General features: G+C 34.9%; 1 protein-coding gene across 3 annotated transcripts in view; it reads left to right on the forward strand.

The window, feature by feature from the left end:
- The first annotated feature begins 866 nt into the window (after positions 1-866).
- The window catches only part of mus101 (mutagen-sensitive 101), an 81,904-nt gene continuing 65,422 nt past the window's right edge, over positions 867-17,348 (forward strand). For 2 of the 3 annotated variants that reach the window (XM_069833180.1, XM_069833182.1), the window contains exons 1-5: positions 867-1,185; positions 3,328-3,467; positions 4,283-4,418; positions 6,496-6,603; positions 12,202-12,403. In XM_069833180.1, coding sequence (XP_069689281.1) covers positions 1,090-1,185; positions 3,328-3,467; positions 4,283-4,418; positions 6,496-6,603; positions 12,202-12,403 — 682 coding nt within the window. In that variant the 5' untranslated portion in view covers positions 867-1,089. The remainder of the gene's footprint in view (positions 1,186-3,327; positions 3,468-4,282; positions 4,419-6,495; positions 6,604-12,201; positions 12,404-17,348) is intronic. The other variant, XM_069833181.1, reaches the window with a different exon arrangement.

Consider the following 17,348-nt stretch of genomic DNA (forward strand, 5'->3'; position numbering starts at 1 on the left):
TTTTCTCCGCTTTTGAGAGGGTTTGTGTTTAATAACCAAACACACCGAGGATGCAGAAGCCATACTTCAGTACCACGTGATCCTATTCTTGAATATTATGCAGTACCTAAGATAATAGCTCGACCATTACCATCCTAAATATCCTGACTTAAACACAACAATTTGGTGTCAAAATTTTAAACATAACATAGCCGTTACCGGTAGTACTGACCACGACAAACTAGTGTCCAACAACACGTGCTTACGTGAACAACTAGGGGCACAAGTGACACCAGCTTGTTACAAGAACAGATTACCTCGGTATTATTGTTTGTATTCATCCGCGTTCATAGTACATAACGGAATGTAAAAGTAGCTTTTCTTATAAATATCGTTTTACAAATGAGTGAAGTTATATGTTTCATTGTATTTAACAACTAGAATTCATTTTTTTATTTTCAAATAATACAAGATTATAGTTTCCAAATATGGACTATATTTTCTCCGTCATGTGAGTGTTTCGACTGTGAGCCTATCACGGGTATGACAGCCACGTGCTTGTGTTTACATTAGGAATTTTCTTACAGCGAAAACACAGTATATGTGCAGGCGTAAACTTCGGAGACTCCTAGAAGTACTGAATATAATCTACAATGTAATGTAATGTAAGCTAACATAGTTTGCTGTCGAGGTTTATATACCGGAAAACAAATGTACACGCAAAGTGCATCCCTCAAAGTACATGCGCGCTATCTGTTGGTGCTAGTTGAGGACATTCCCTATTGCCCTACAGAGACATCTGGCTTACAGGACATGAGAGTAAAATTTGATTAATTTCAAGTCTGCAATTGTGGCAACACTGAGATCAAGGTCGAGATTGTAAACAGTTGACTTGCGACGAGTTATGAGTGGTGCATAGATTTTAGCGGTATAAATGTTGATATAATTTGAAACGTGTAGTATGCATTTAAAGAAAGTATTTTTTTATATTTAATTTGTATATACCTTGTTTACGTAACAGTAATAACTTCGTCACAGTTTCTTAATAAAATTATATATATATTGTAGTAAATAGGTTATTAGAAGCGGTAAGCGTTTTATCGGTGCAATATGTCAGACGAGGAAAGTGTAAACATTTATTTCGTGATCCGTAAAGGACTGAAGACTGAAAACCAATGTTCAGATGATATGAAAATGGCATTTCAGGTACAAGTGTTAATAGTATTTTTGGTGAAACTAGCGCTGAGGTAGTTCCGGTGATTTTGGAAGTGAAAATCGCTGAATTTATAAGGGATTTTGATAATTTTAAAGATACGATGGAAAGGTGTGAAGTCATATCACTTAAACAATCCCCTCAACTAACCTGCTAACCTTGTCACATACCTCGGCTTTATGTCACTTAGCTATCTCCTCATTTAACACGAAAAAGGTATATGACAAGTTTAGTGGGTTAGTTGAGGGGATTATTTATTTAAGTGACTTCATACCTTTACATAGTATCTTCAAAATTACCGGGATTTTTTGTGGAGATGCAGTTGATCATATATGCATGGCATAAAAAGAGCCTAAATTAACCAAACCTAACCTGTAACTGAGGTGGTTGTTGTTCAGTCAACTGTCCAAAGACGGGTCTGAACCTCACAAATGATGCCAACAAGGCACCACTTATGATGTACCCTAAATAAGCCAGGAGATAATGGGGTACGGTAGCCAGTTCCTTTCTCCCACCGAGGGAATTTGTCGATATTGTTTACAGTCAGTGTTGATGCCTCTCAATGTTGAATGTTTATGTACTAAGACAGTATTCATTGGTCGATATTGTTTACAATCAGTGTTGGTGCACACTACCAAAACTACGTAAAAGTTATAAAATGTAAAACTATAGTTTTCCCGCAACAGTCTAAGCATAAAAAGGTGGAAATTTAATATAAAATAATTATACATGCTCAGAACTTCTAAAATCCATGGAGAGGCATTCCTCCAGAATTAATCTCTTTTCAAACTTTGCCCACAGGTTAAATACTCAAAAGGTACATTTTTAGTTATTGGTTTTTGGAGCTGACGTGATTAAAAAACATCCAAAAATGCAACTGGTAATATAATTGATAAAGCACTGAGAGAAAATGGAGAATTCTTTTGGGATTACTCAAGAATATTCTACAGCCTATATTACACCCCACTGATGAAACAAAGATGGCGACGACAACGTAACACAACAATTATATATGCAAGGCATACCAAAAACCTCAACAAACCTAATCTAACTTGTCACTGATTCTTGGCCTTACAAAAACTCTCAATCTACCAAAAACCGTAAAGTTTCATATCGTATTTTCCAGTAGACCCATTTTTAAAAATCCAATTTTATGCCTGATAAAGTACTTTGAAAGTCTCCGGTGTTGCTCCGTTGGTTAAGGTGCTTGCCTGCCGATCCGGAGTTGTGCTCGGGCACGGGTTCGAGTCCCGCGTGGGCTGATTACCTGGTTGGGTTTTTTCTGAGGTTTTCCCCAACCGTAAGGCAAATGTCAGGTAATCTATGGCGAATCCTCGGCCTCATCTCGCCAAATGTCATGTCGCTGTCACCAATTCCATCGACACTAAATAACTTCATAGTTCATACAGCGTTATTAAATAACCAAGTTAAAAAAAAAGTACTTTGAAAGTCACTGCGATTGTCCGTAATGACACGAAGAGTATGTTTATCAGTATCAGCCTACCTATGAGTAATACCATCGGTAAAACTGTGACTTGTCATGAAGGCCTCTTTTTGTTTTTCTTCCTTAAAAAATGGTCATATTCATGGTTATTAAGAAACGACGGAAAAAACAGTTTAAATTTCTATAACTTCACGAAATATTATGAACTTCAAATTTAAAGAATAGATAACAATTTATCATATCTACGAATAAAATACAAATCTTATTTTTCACAAATGTAACAAAATTACAACAAAATGTAACAAAAGCAGATGAGTGCTTTTTTAAGCTCTGCTCGTATGCTAATTTCTGTAGATTTTCTCAGTATTAGAAATAATTACATGATCATCAGACAAGATAAAGCATCATCCTAAGAAAACTTTTTCTTTGGAGTATGAAAATAAACTTTTATGGTTAATTATTAGCTTTTGCAGTGTGACTATAATTATTTACTGTGAAACAGGAATCACTTCAACATTTTTGAGCATTAACGTGTTCTTACTTATAACCCTTACAATGATTTTTTTCGTCTATGTTACAATTTTCATTATTTGAAAGTCCTCATTGTTTAGGATAATAGTTGTTATTTTATAAGTGGAAATCGTAATAATGGAAGATTGTGTTAATGCAACATTGTGTGTAATTATTGCAGACTTGCGGAGAGCAGGAGTTTTCACCAAAATGGATCTCAGAAGGCGATTGTTCTGCACTTAAACCAACAAAGAGAGATGCCTTTGTTTTTGAACAATTCGAGGGAGAGTTATTTTCTCGCTTTCGGAATTTGAAATGCGTGTAAGTAATTTATTACAAATATATCATCTATTTATTGTTTACATAGTATAAGAAGGTTAGTCTGTTATTTTATTTTTGTATTTTATGGAGTCATTGTTTGTTTTTAATATTTTTATATTTATAAATGTATTTATATATTTTTTTTATATTCAGTTCACTATCGTCATGTCTGTTTGTGTTAAACCTGCAAGATATCTTAACAAATCGTATTTCAGTTATAGATCTATGCCTTTTAAGGACTACATACAATAATATTTCAGATTTCTTACACTAAAATTTTGAATTTCTCCACAGATAAAAAAATAACACTTTTCTTAAGTTTCGAACCAGAGAACATCTGTTAGATATAGTTACAAATTGTCTGTTTTTACTATCTAAGCTGCTAAGACTTGTGTGAGAGAGGCCCCTTTTGCCCTGATGTCTCTATTTGAGGAAACTCATGTTAGAAGATAATCAGACACATTATTTTCTTCTTGTCATATTTATAAGAAGAATAATTGATCCAGAGGAGGTATAATTGTTGGCACAAATCACTTTTCGTACTTTTGTTTTTGAAGGAAACTGGGAAGATGAGGTTTAAGTTCACTTATAATAGTTGTAAAATTTTTGGTGTTCGGTGGGCTGTTTGAATCTGCAACATTGGAGATTGTTTTGTTTTCGGAAGTGTTCATGCTATGTATTGTTACTGTCTTTTGTTTAAAGGTTACCATTTGGTTCGTAAAGTAACATGTTTAGGTCTATAAGTATCACATTTTCTGTTTCATTGCTAATTATTTGTCAAGCATTTAAAAATTACTTCAATTATGTGTCTTTAGCAGGTTGTTAGGACCCCGATGTCTCCTTACATGCCTGATAGAAGGATCACCTATTCCAAAAAATCCTTCACCAATTTTTACAACAGCAATGAGAGGGTTAATAGTGAGCACAACAAATTTTGCAGGTCAGGAGAAGGTAAGCTCTTAACATTTTATGTATATTTCTTTGTTATACTTAAGGCTTGTCTCCACTATTAAATATTTAACAACAACATGTTAAATATAACATGTATATGGACATTTCAAGTCTCAGTTGACTTAACATGTTGACTGAGTATGTTAAAGTTAACACTTTTAACATGTTGGCGTGTTTTCCAGCAGTAATGGAAAACATGTCAAGTCAATTCATTTGCTCGTGCAGCATCGGTACAGTTCGGCAAAGTTCGTACAGTTTCCATAGCAACAACTAACTTCCGATTTTGTGACACGTATCTTGATCATTTTTATACTGTCATTGGTTCTTGGTGTTGGCTGTAAGTTGTTCGAAGTAATGGAGTGGACGAAAGAAAATATGTTAGAATAAAATTAATGCACTGATGGAAAGACCTTGTTTGTGGGATTGTGAGATGTCTCTGCAAAAGAATACAGAGACAAAACAAAGAATGCCGACTGTTTTAGAGAACTGAAATTATTATTTAACTGTTCTCGAGAATACAACAGAAAGTTTTTGCACTCTCGTCGTAAGCTAAACGTTACTGCTATATTGACATCAGTAATGGTCGTATTTGCTGATGTATGTTAACGTTCGTAAAACTTCAGACAGAATAATTATATGATATTACCCGTTCCTTTAACATCTATCATATCATAGGTCCTGTGATAGTCAATCAATCTCCTGTAATTTTTTAAATTGAGATGAAGTGGCTGCTCTTAAATTGTGCCTTTCTTTGATGTAACAGTAAATATTTTTTTTCAGTACTATATTAAAATCGTGTTCTGACATTCTCAGCAAGTTTTTGAAACCAAATCGATCTCAAACTTTAAGCTCGTTTATAATATCTTCTTAGTGACTTTTACTAAGATATTGCCGCACCCACATACTCATTTTCTTCCTTTTCAAGGACTTGTAACAAGTAATAGAGGTAGTTACAGAAGCCAAATCATCATCTGAGTTCATTGTCCAAGGTTTGAAAGTAAGACACTATCTATATTAAAATCTCATAGACTGTTTATGGTGAACTACGCAAAGAAATCAAGTTTAACATGTTTAACAGTGAGGACAAAGTGTTAAATGAAAGTAGCATTAACATGTTCAATCAACATGTTGGGATGTTAACGGTAAACAATTTAACATTTGACATGTTGTTGTTAAATGTTTAATAGTGGAGACGAGCCTTTAGACCCCATATTTTGAGGTAAAACCTACTTTTCTTTTTATAATGTGTAGCTTTGAGACTTCGTATATACATGTTTCATCAACATTCATGCTTAAAAAAAAGCTACTTAAGAGTGTGTGAAACAGCCTCTTTGTGCCTAATTTTACTTATTTCAAACTAGACGAACTTTTAACTTTTTTTTTTTTTTTTTTTTTCCATTTCCCTCTTAAAATATTCGTATTTTTATGTTCTAAGAACTTCAACAATTACTTTTTTTCTTCTTCCATGCCTCTCTCTGTTTGTGTGAGTGAGAGTGAGTGAGTGGGGAGAGCACTTCTGTGATTGACTGTTTGAATTGAAGTAACTTCACTGACAACAGTGGATTTAACCAAGAGTTTGGTAATTTAAATACACTTACAGTTTTACTTGAGTCAGAATAGGTCCCTTTTTGAATTTATTTATGTCCAAAATTAATTGACTAGTAGCACGAAAATTTCTAACTGAATTGTTGATTGATGATTTACACAGAATTCTTATTTATTTATTTATTTTTTTTTTATTTTCTGCTATTTTTCTCTGACATTTTCTCGCAAAACAATATTTTGTAAGTGCATTGTAAATGAAAACTCTTTCCACAATTCAAAACACAAATCATGCATGTGACTGAATGCTGTATCAAACTAGAGTCAGGCTGTTACAGTTGAACAGTGAATGAATTAATGAATCACTGGAGATCAGGCTTAGAATATTTGAGGTATCACCTATCAATGAGAGGAACTGATAGAATCAGTGTAGTCTCATTTCATTCCCTGTACTCGTTGCAAAAGTTGTAAATAATTTAAAATTGTTACTTATAGTGTATTGTTTATTTGTTAATATATCTCTAACTACTTTCAGGAGGACTTGATAAACAAGATTGAATATATGGGAGCATTACTTGCACCAAAATTGATTAAGGGTACAACACATCTAGTTGCAAGAAATGTGCTAAGTACTAAATATGAGGTTTGTATAACTCACTTTTAGAAAAAGATACAGTTCATTTACTATATCTGTGCAAGTAGCATCTGTTAAGAAAAGAGAGAGGCAGAAACTGAAAGAAATTGTTTGGTTGACCACTGCTGTGTTATTAGTGACATCAAATGTTTTCGTTGGAGGCAAAGATTGGCAGTGAACTTCCACTGGTTTACTGTTATTACTATTATCACTATATTATTTGATTTAGAGCTTAAAGTAGTTTGTATGTAACTCATTTTGTGAGCAGCTAATTGAACCGTTAAAAGTGTTATAATTATTAAACAGGTTATGTACCTTAGACAGACGTCTCTGTTTTGACGCTGATGTGGCGTCATCTTCAATGTCCTACGAATTACTGCTGTGCCAGCTAATCTTGATTTCTGGCGTTTGTGTTCGTCAATTGAAGGGGTGTAGGTGTATTGCTCTTATGGTGGGGGATGGTTGTTTGTGTGCCATGTCTTATGATGTCGAATAATATATGGGTATTGAACTGTAAATGTGTATTGAGTATATGTTGTGGGTGTGTTATTGTGCGCTTGTATATTTCATATTGTTCTAACATGTTTAACTGTGGACTTTTTGGTGTGATGGGTAGTATTTCCATATCTTTTTCTATGTTATTGTAGTCTAACAATTCAACTAATATAGTTTAAAGTTTTAAACAAGTGTTAACGTGAACGACGTGTTAACGTGGTGGTGGCAGTGGCGGAGGCGTCATCGTCGTTGTTACCTCATTGCCCAAACCCTTGGAATTTCTCCATTCGACTTCTAGCGTCCCAGTATAATTTAGAATCCAAATCCAAAAGATTTGATGCCAAAGCTGGACATTTTCGTAAATGTTCTTTATTCATCAAAGAGTCTTCTAGGTTGCACAGTATGCATTTTGGTGAACCAAAAATTCCAGTTTTAAACAGGTGTGCTGGTAAACAGTCATGGCTAATTAGCATTCGAAATTTTGCTACTGCATCATGTTGAAGAGAATCAGGTATATGTTCTTTTTCAGTAAGCAATACTGACTAAGATTTATTATTATTGTTTTCTTGAAATTTCTTTAGAATTTTGATTTGAAATGTGTTTGTATGAACAATTTGGCACTGTGATAAGATATCTTTTTCAAGGGTACTTGTAATATTTTAGTTCCTTTCTTTGCCAAACAATCTGCAATCTCATTGCCCATAATGCCACAATGGGCAGGGATCCATTGGAGATACAGATTTTTATTTTATTTGCCATTATGTCTATGGATGATTGAATTTCTGCGATTTTTGAATTTATAGGAATATTAATTGAAGCTATGGCTTGGATTGCAGAAATTGAGTTGCTAAAGTATAACAGCATTTTTGAACATATTAATTTGATAAATAAGTTGTGTTCATGCCCTGTTAATGCAATTTCTCCATCAAAGTGAGTAGAAGGACTCTCTGTAGACAAATAAAAACTGAATAATTTGGAATATATTCCAGCCCAAGCTGGTTCATCATTTTGATATTTGGAACTATCTGTATAAATGTGTAACCAATTTATTTCGGGGTAGAATGTATTTATAGTTTCAAGAGCAACTTGTTTTAATTCAAGTGTAAAAAAAAAGTCTCTGAATATAAAACAGAGATAATCACAAATTGACATTCAGTCAGAGCACATAAAAGTGAATTTGGTTGTGAAGACGAAGTTTTGTCTTTCCATTCTGATATGTTTTGAAGGATTACAATTATAGGGTCATATAATTCCACAACCACAGTTGTACCACAAGTACAAAGTTGAGTTTTTCACTGTGTGAAGTTGTACTTAACCTTTTCACTTATTGCCGATTTTAATACTTGTTGCCTCTTAGGTGTATGAAAAAATTTGTATATATCTTCAGTCCTGTAATCTTACCCATTGGAGCATTTCAAGGAAAGGTGAAATATGGTCATATTTGCGGATGTTGCGAATGAAACGCATGCAGGCATTATGAATGTGCTGCAATCTTTGGGCTAAATTAGAATTTAAATCTGTTAGTTGAATGTTACAATAATCAGAATAGGCCTACACAAATATTAGTTCACTGGCACGTAAGGGTAAAGTCCATATTGTGAATTTAAATGAAATAGGAGGAGAAGGTGCATTTTGCCATTTTCCAGGAAACAAAATGCGATATGTTATTCAGAGAAATTTAACATCTCAAATGAACATGAAAGAAAGAAATTGTATGAGAAAAGTTCTTTACTTCTTGAAAGAGTGAAAATATGACCTTTAAATTATTGCATATGTCACTGTTAATAGTGATTCGTCTGTTGGATGGGGACGTTAAGCCTGGCGGTCCCCTTGGTGCTATTCGACAGGAGTAGGCTATGTTCCGGCACCGGGTTTCTCCTTCTCCCTTCGTCATCTTCATCATCATCACTTATTCCAGACACTACACTTACACGAACACTTACACATACACTTACCCTAGTACACGACATAACTCTCTCCACAGTTACACATCATGTACAATGTGACCTGCCGAAGTGGTGTACAACTAGAAAATGGGTCACAGTTCCGCCATCTTCCGCAGCATGGGGAACCCGAATCACGCAAGTGAAGTGGGTGGGCATTGGACACATTCACCTTTAAATTATTAAAATATGCTCTATCACATAGAAATGGTGAAATATGCATAAATATGACTTAACAAAGTAGGTACTTTAAACAATTAGTTTTTTCATAATAAGCATTTTTATATATTTAAGGAACATATCAGTCTTACCAAAAAATATATGCTACATCATAAAATACCTAGCCCTAATTATGAGATTAAATTTGCGATTTCGTCTATAGAAAAGTTAACACATTTATGTGAGGGTTGAGACATGTCATGGCAACTTTTTTTCTCAAAGGTAAGAAGGGTTGGTATCACAAAATGTCATATGTCGCACGGAAGCTGTGCAGTCATAGTGTGTGTCCACAACACTTGTGCTTGTGCTTGTCTGTAATACAACAGAGAGTAGTGTTAAATCAGTTGTCAGTGTAGTGCCATGCAGGATGGATGTAACCCATGTTGAACAACGCTCATAAATCAAAATAGCCATTCTTCATGGGAGGAATGCCAGAGAATTGGTAGAACCCTTCCATACCGGACAATTGCGAGGTGGATAGCTACTTTGAGGGCCTTTAGAATGGGTATGTGTGCTGTAATGATTCTGGCACAGGAACCCTGTAATGTTATGGCATTGACCGTAATGAACATGAACAATATGTTAGCGTGTTGTTAAATGTCCGTACATTTCGTCCATTCCTTGTCCTTTCATCTGTATATTTCACATTTTCCACCCACACTCGAATTCTCACAAAAAAATAGTTGCCATGACTTATGCCCCAACCCTCGTAGTTTTTTAGTCTATTTCTGTAATATTAAAGGTTAATTCATTTAACTATTTAGGTTATAACCTCTCTTACATCACTGATGAAGATATGTCAAACAAAATATCTAAATTTATAAAAATCACTGGCGTAATTAACGCCGTCTTCAAATCCTCCCATGTTCAGAAACATACAAGGCTAAAGGTATATAAAACACTAGCTCGACCGGTCCTCACTTACGGTAGCGAGGCATGGACAATCAGAAAAGCTGATGAACAAAGGCTGATGACAGCTGAAATGAGGTTCATGAGACGAACAGCGGGATGCTCTTTGCTGGAACACCGTAAAAATGTGGACATATTGCAGGAACTAAAAATGGATCCTATAGTTAATTTTGTTCAACAATATCGACTTCAGTGGAAAAAACATGTCGAAAGGATGGATCGCACTAGATGGCCTAAACAGATTCTTACTTATGTACCAAGAGGAAAGAGGAAATTGGGAAGACCACGAAAGCGCTGGCATGAGACCGTAACAGATCCTGTAGGGTGTAATACGTGAAGGATATGATGATGATGACATTAATTTTACAAATTTATTTGTGTATCTATCTTTAAGCTAGATATTTTTCCCCAAAATTTTCGATTGGAGCCTACATAATTCTGTAGATAATTTTTTCTGAAATCGTCATTTCTACTGACGGAGGATCTACGAAACTGTTGTTTAATTTGTTGCTATACAAGGAATATATCCAAGAAGAAGATTGTTACAGCTAATTTTGAGTAAATCGTCATTTTGTGTTAAGTTGTCAAATAAAAAGACTCATTTTTTTAGTAAGAATGGTTATATTTCATGTGTATAAGTTCTTCATGCATTGGCTTGTGGATATTGCCTGGTAACATACATTTCAAAGTGCGCAGAAACCAAATGCTCTTACCAGTCAGACTGGAGTGTGGATTAAGTGATGTAGAACAATGATGTCACGTGCGAGTCGAGAATGGAAGCGCTATGTTTTGAAGTTGCTTGGCTATAGCAAATATAAACAAAGTCTGTTAAGTAGAAATTGCTGTGTACAGACAGTCAGATGAGCATAAAGACAAATTACATACTCATTACCACTTTGGTAAAATAGTAAATTCCTCTTTACACTCCATGAAGGCACTTGAGGATCATTGAGGTAGAGCACCATGCTTTCATGACCTCGATACTGGAATGAGAAGGTGTAATCGGCCTCATACTCTGATCGTCTTTTATCCCTGTGAAAAACCAAGTCCTCAATTTGATTGTATTGTATTGTATTGTATTTATTTACACTCCATGGTATTCATACATCGCTTCACAGCTAGAATGTAGAACATGTCAAAAAATCTTAATAGTACTACAAAGTTTTAATTTATAATCACAGTCTAGTTGTAATATTATGTATTGAAGGGTTTTACAATATACCAGTACAACACAAGGGGTTAGTATCGATATTTAATCCAAGACAGAAGTATTCATGCAGCATTATTGAATGTCATAAATTCACCTGAATGGAAGGCTGAATGAACCTCACAGGATCATTCTGGGAGTTCTGACAGTGCGAAAAATCCCCTTACCACCTGGGATTGAACCTGAAATCTTCCAGTACATAGCCAGTTGCTCTACCAACTGAGCTACCCAGCCACCCCTGCAGTAAAAGGATTGTGAAATAAATTTTTTGCAGAATATTTGTACTTCGTATAATAGGAAAGTCAGAATGGGATATTATATTTAAAATAAAAATTAATAAATACTATTTTCCGGGACTGCCTGTCAGCTTGGCTGCTACCTTCATAGGTTTAATTTTCATAGCATACCATAGTGTATATACTCTTCATTCATGGAAGAAGAAAGTTTACTTCACTGCTAAGCCTTCCTCAAAACTGAGGGAAATATACCAACTCAATTATTAACGAAATACTACTGGGATGTTATAATAATAATGGCAAAAATCGAAGATTCTTGAGCGTTGGTAAACAGTGGTTGTATTATGTACTATGAACACTGTGACAGAGGACTCTTGGCTTTACTTTGCTCCTGTAGGAAACAATGATTGTCTAGTCTGAAATATCCTTTGTCAGATTTGAATTTGTGATAACTGTGTCCAGAAACAAGCACAGTAACTACTTGACTACTGACGATAAATGTCGAAATTGCTTTTTGCAACCTCTATGATCGAATTCTAATAATGATTGAATTTATTGAATAATGTTTACTAAAAAACATGTTCCAATTTTATTGTAGAAGGCTGTGGAAAAGAGTCTTCCTGTTATGACTGAGAAGTGGGTAATTTCTGTGTGGGAAGCAAGTTGCAAAAGGAATGTACATGCTTCAGATCCAGAATTCCAGGAGTATAAATGTCCTGTATTTCATGGCCTTACCATCACTTGCTCAAATTTGCCACGCCAAGAGAAGGAGAAAATAAAGAAGCTTATTAACGACAATGGTGAGTCATCTTGAGATATAAAGATGATCATCGTAATTGTTGATTAATTTATTGCTTTAAATTTTCTTTTCAGAAACTAACTGTATAACATTCATGTTTTTGAACGCATTGAAAGATGTAAAATTAATAATCCTGTTTTATATTTGTGTTAGACTTAGATATTAGATTATGCTTTTTTAATTGTTCAAAGTAATTTCTGTACTGTTTGTTTACTGAGTTCTACTTCATTCATATAATTGTTGCATAAACTGGAGTATTCTAATTCTGGGATGTTTTAACATTACAACTAATTTCTCCATATTTTGTAAAAAAATAAATATAATTTATTTTTCTTGTTTAGTAGCACTTCAAATTCTGGTACTTATCACTTTATTATTAAATCCTGAATATTAAATACACATACTCATTGTTAACATAATACAGTTATTGTAATTTGATGAATAAGGCTGGATGCACACTGGTAATGAAACTGTTGGAGATGAAACATTTTGCTCCAAATAAAACGGAAATGTCTGTGACAAAAAGAAACAGTGGCAATCTGTCTCACAATGTCATGTGATTTGTTTCATTCGGAAATGTGGTAGCTAATAATATAGCTTGCATAAAAATAGCAAATGATGAAAAAGTAGGACTAATTATACTATTCTTATGTTATTGGTTGTGTCTGGAGGAGGAAAGACTTGAGTGTAGTTGTTGGATTCCTCCAATAAACGAAAAAGAAATATGTCGTTCTTAAATGATCTGGATGAGGACAAGTAAATGTTTTTCAATTTCACAAGGTTAAGCTTGATAGTAGTTTGGATTATACTGTGGGGAGCTGACGAGAAAGTCTCTGCAAGATGTATTTTTATTAGTTGCGATGGGGGGAGGTATTGATGAATGGAGCACTGCTCTGCTCTTCCTAGAACCGAGTTATAAGTTTGACTCTTACGTCACTAAACAGATGACATCACTGTCGCCACATGGTGATTAATTATATTGTGTCTGAAAATATCAACTAGTTTGAGTCTAGCTCTGTGTCCGTGTGTTGTATAAGTTGAAACTGTTAGTTTACATTTCAAAAGTTGATAGAATGTTTTCACATTGGTTAGATACTGTTATGTAGTTAGTAGGGTGTCATTATGTCGTTTTCTGCGAGCAAGAGTGGCGTTACGCTGGATGTTGCCTGCATGTAAGATTGGCATTACTCCACATTCCTACCAGGGCTGATCTTGTGAGCTTCCCACAGTATATATTGGGATTAATAAGTGACGAGATAGGAAACAGAAGAGCATCCCCCTGCAGAATTGTTGTTCATTACTCTTGGGTAAGCTTAATTTCATTTGTTTCTAATATGTATTTTATACAGAATAGCAATACATGTACTTGACTGCAGGAGTTTGCAACTTTAAATTAGGCTGTGATACTGAAGGACAGTTGAAAGGAGATATGCCACCAAGCTGTTCGTAGATGAGAGCCTAGAAGCACTTTAGTCGAGTTCATCTTCTTCCTTTCCATGTCTTTAAAATATTTCTGCCATGTAGGTGCTAATTTTTCAATATTTGGTGGAACATTTTTGAGAAAATGTAAGGAAGATGGATCTGATTCTGATGCTGAAGTCTGAGTGTGATTTCAGAAAGATAGCCAAAAGTTCAGCCAATACTTCAGCCTGGGTAGGTTCTTTTTGCTTAGTAGAGCTTGTTAGTAATGGACTGGGAAGAGCTTCTGAAAATGTAACTAGAAATTTGGTTATCTATGTCTTTGTGTAAGTTCTTCTTTTTCGAAGATCATATTGCTTAATATTTGCTTGTGTTGCCTAACATTATCTTGTAATTCATTTATACACCGACGGATCCTTGATCTCCAGAGAACAAGGTGCCGGTGCAGGTGTTACGTGCTGTCTCCTCTCACTTTATAGATCTCTTGGATATGGAACAACAAGTTTTGATGGTGAAATCATTGCAATAAGTGAATGTCTCAGGAATCTTCTATGCCACATCAGTAAATTTAAAAATGCAGTTATATTGTCAGACTCCAAAGCAGCTATTCTATCAATAGTCTCTAAACACACACCTTCATCTCAAACAGCAGAAATAACTAAAATGCTCTCTCAATTAATATCACTCAATAAAGGAATTGTATTCCAATGGATACCATCCCATTGTGGAATCCTGGGAAACGAGAATGCGGATGCTTTAGCAAAGAAGGGCAGCACTGCTACTTACAGATCTGTTACTAAATCTACGTATTACTCTGTGAAGAGATTTATTAAATCTACATACTTAGACTTCAACAAACAAAATTTGATAACTCAATCCCAAGGGAAAAAATGGAACTCTCTGCATCAAAATCCACAATTATTCCCGATTTACCACGAAAATCGTCTGTAGCTGCATTTAGATTGGCAACAGGCCATGATTGTTTGGCCAAACACCTGCATAGAATTGAAATATATCAGTCCCCTAACTGCCCATTGTGCAACTCAAACCAAGAAATGGATTCGGAACACCTCAAAATCTGTGCTTCAGTGGCTGGTCATGATAATATCTTTGAAAAATATTGGAGTGCAAGAGGTCAAATGACTTTATTGTCAAATGCCTGGCATTAGAAAACAACAACATTATCTTGTAATAATCCCATGACATCTCCAAGATACCACTGCTTCTTCATGGAACTTCCCAACTCATATAGTGACGTTTTAATGTCTTACATTATCTTGTGTATGAAGTTCTCAGAGTATACCATTTCGTATGGCAGTCTGAAACTGGAAAAAGGTAAAGATACAAATAATATTTATCGAATCTTAGTAATGATATTTAGATGTAAAATATTCTAATAAGTACTATTGGAAAATTGGTTAAGATTGTTTTATTGACTGACATGCAGTTTTGCAGGTTTTTTAAGTGTGTAGGAATATGTGTCAGGCAATCCTGAAAATTGATGAAAATATTCGACATGGACACCTGTATGTTATGCAATACAGATGCTGTAATAAATGCAGAAGACCTACTTCAGTGCGGTGCCCTAAGTAAAGACAGACAAAATTCAGAAGATATAACTAGCCTATTTTGGGAAGCAAGAAGAAAAATGATGTAACTACCAAGATCCAGGTCATTGGAAATAATCATCCATCATCATCATCATCATCATTCCTGAATTTGAAATGTTGTTTCATTTAGTATGCGTACATTTTTACAAATGAATAATAGGCGATAAAATGTACAATTTTTGTTCCTGAATTTATAACTTACGTTGGGCAAGCCTATGATCTGGGTAACACAGGGATGTTCTCTCGGTAATCCAATTCCCTGTGACATCCCAGTAATTCTCAATCATCATTCATTAGGAGTGTAATATAGACCCACTGCCTGTGGTGCACTCTTGATAGTCTCTGACGAACTAAGTAGTTTGTGCATCTCGACACCAACAACATCTATAAATCATGCAAGTTACGGGACCTGCCTTCTGTTGGGGAAAAAAAACTAACACTAAAGATCGAAACTTATGAGCACAGGAGAGTGTGATAACTTTACTCTTTCATGTCTTTAATTCTTGGTAACTGGTGTCACTTCAGTATTACTTCTGATTAGATGCTGTCTGTAAAATTGTATTAGGAACTTGTGAAGCCAGAGGCACAAAGTTACTCGCATTCACTGCAGACCTTATGCTGCACATGTTCCCTGGGTGGTGCAAAATGAGTAACAAAATTGGCAAGAATGAACACTGTGAAATATGTAATCTACCGAATACAATAATGAACATTCATCACCTACAGGAATGAGAAAAACTGAAAAATAATACATACTAACAACTTAGTGAAACTTAGAATGCCAGAAGACAAATGAAGCAAATCTTCAGTGTCTGCCACAATACTTGTTTTTTTGAAAGATGGGACATGACAGTTAAGTGGCCGAGCTTGGAAATAAAGTGCCATGTTGCCAATATGGACTACCATGCTGCCAGCTGATGGAAGGTAGGAATTGTCGTTAAGATGGCTGACGTTAAAACATTCATTTACAATTGATACGAAGGTAAGAAAACAATACAAAAATCGACAGAGAATCAAAGACGAAACGTACCAATGCTGACATTGTATGCACAATAAATGTCGCCAAAAGAGCTATTAAGTACTTGCCACGTGCAAACTGGAAATTTGGCAACTCAACCATTGTTACCATAGCAACAGGCCTACCATGCTATGTGACATTCAGTTGTTTTTCCGATTGCAACACTCCTGTCATTCCTCATCTTTCAAAAAAACAAGTATAGAAACAAACCAACCAACCAACATGTGAAACCATCCGAGAAGTGCTACATATCTTATGTATGAAGTCACCAACATACAAATTTAATGTACTTTGAATACTGGCTCTGCATTCTGTAAGTACAAAAACTTTCATTCCATTGTTCTTCAAGCGGTCTATGATGATGAGAGTAAATTTTTTGCTATTGATGTTGGCGATTATGGATGGAATAATGACAGTGGTGTTTTCTGTGCTTCCAATTTTGGAGAGTTATTTGCTGGAAATAAACTTGACCCCTCAGCTCCTAGAAAAATCAGTTCACAACATTAATACTCTTTTACTACAGTTTCTTAGTTGCTGATGAGATATACCCTATGACTCGAAATATGATAAACTATTTCTGAGAGAAACACTGACCTATCAAAGAAGAATACTACTATCATCACTCCAAAGCATGTAGAACAGTTGAATATGCATCTGATATCCTTTCAAAAAATTCAGGGTATCTGAAACGATGATGGTAACCCCAAGCAAAGCTAAAATCATTACACTTTCTTGTTGTATTCTTCATAACATGATACAAAAGAGAGAAAGAAATATAATTGGCAATCATCAACAGTTGCTAGATCTTCAGGAAGAAGTTGGTCAGCAATAATGTGCAGAGGAGCTTCAATGCTCCATTATGCTATTTGTAACAAGTTTTAATTTTTTTAATTTGCTTT

The sequence above is a fragment of the Periplaneta americana genome, chromosome 8, assembly GCF_040183065.1.
Source record: "Periplaneta americana isolate PAMFEO1 chromosome 8, P.americana_PAMFEO1_priV1, whole genome shotgun sequence".
Classification (NCBI taxonomy): Eukaryota; Metazoa; Arthropoda; class Insecta; order Blattodea; family Blattidae; genus Periplaneta; species Periplaneta americana.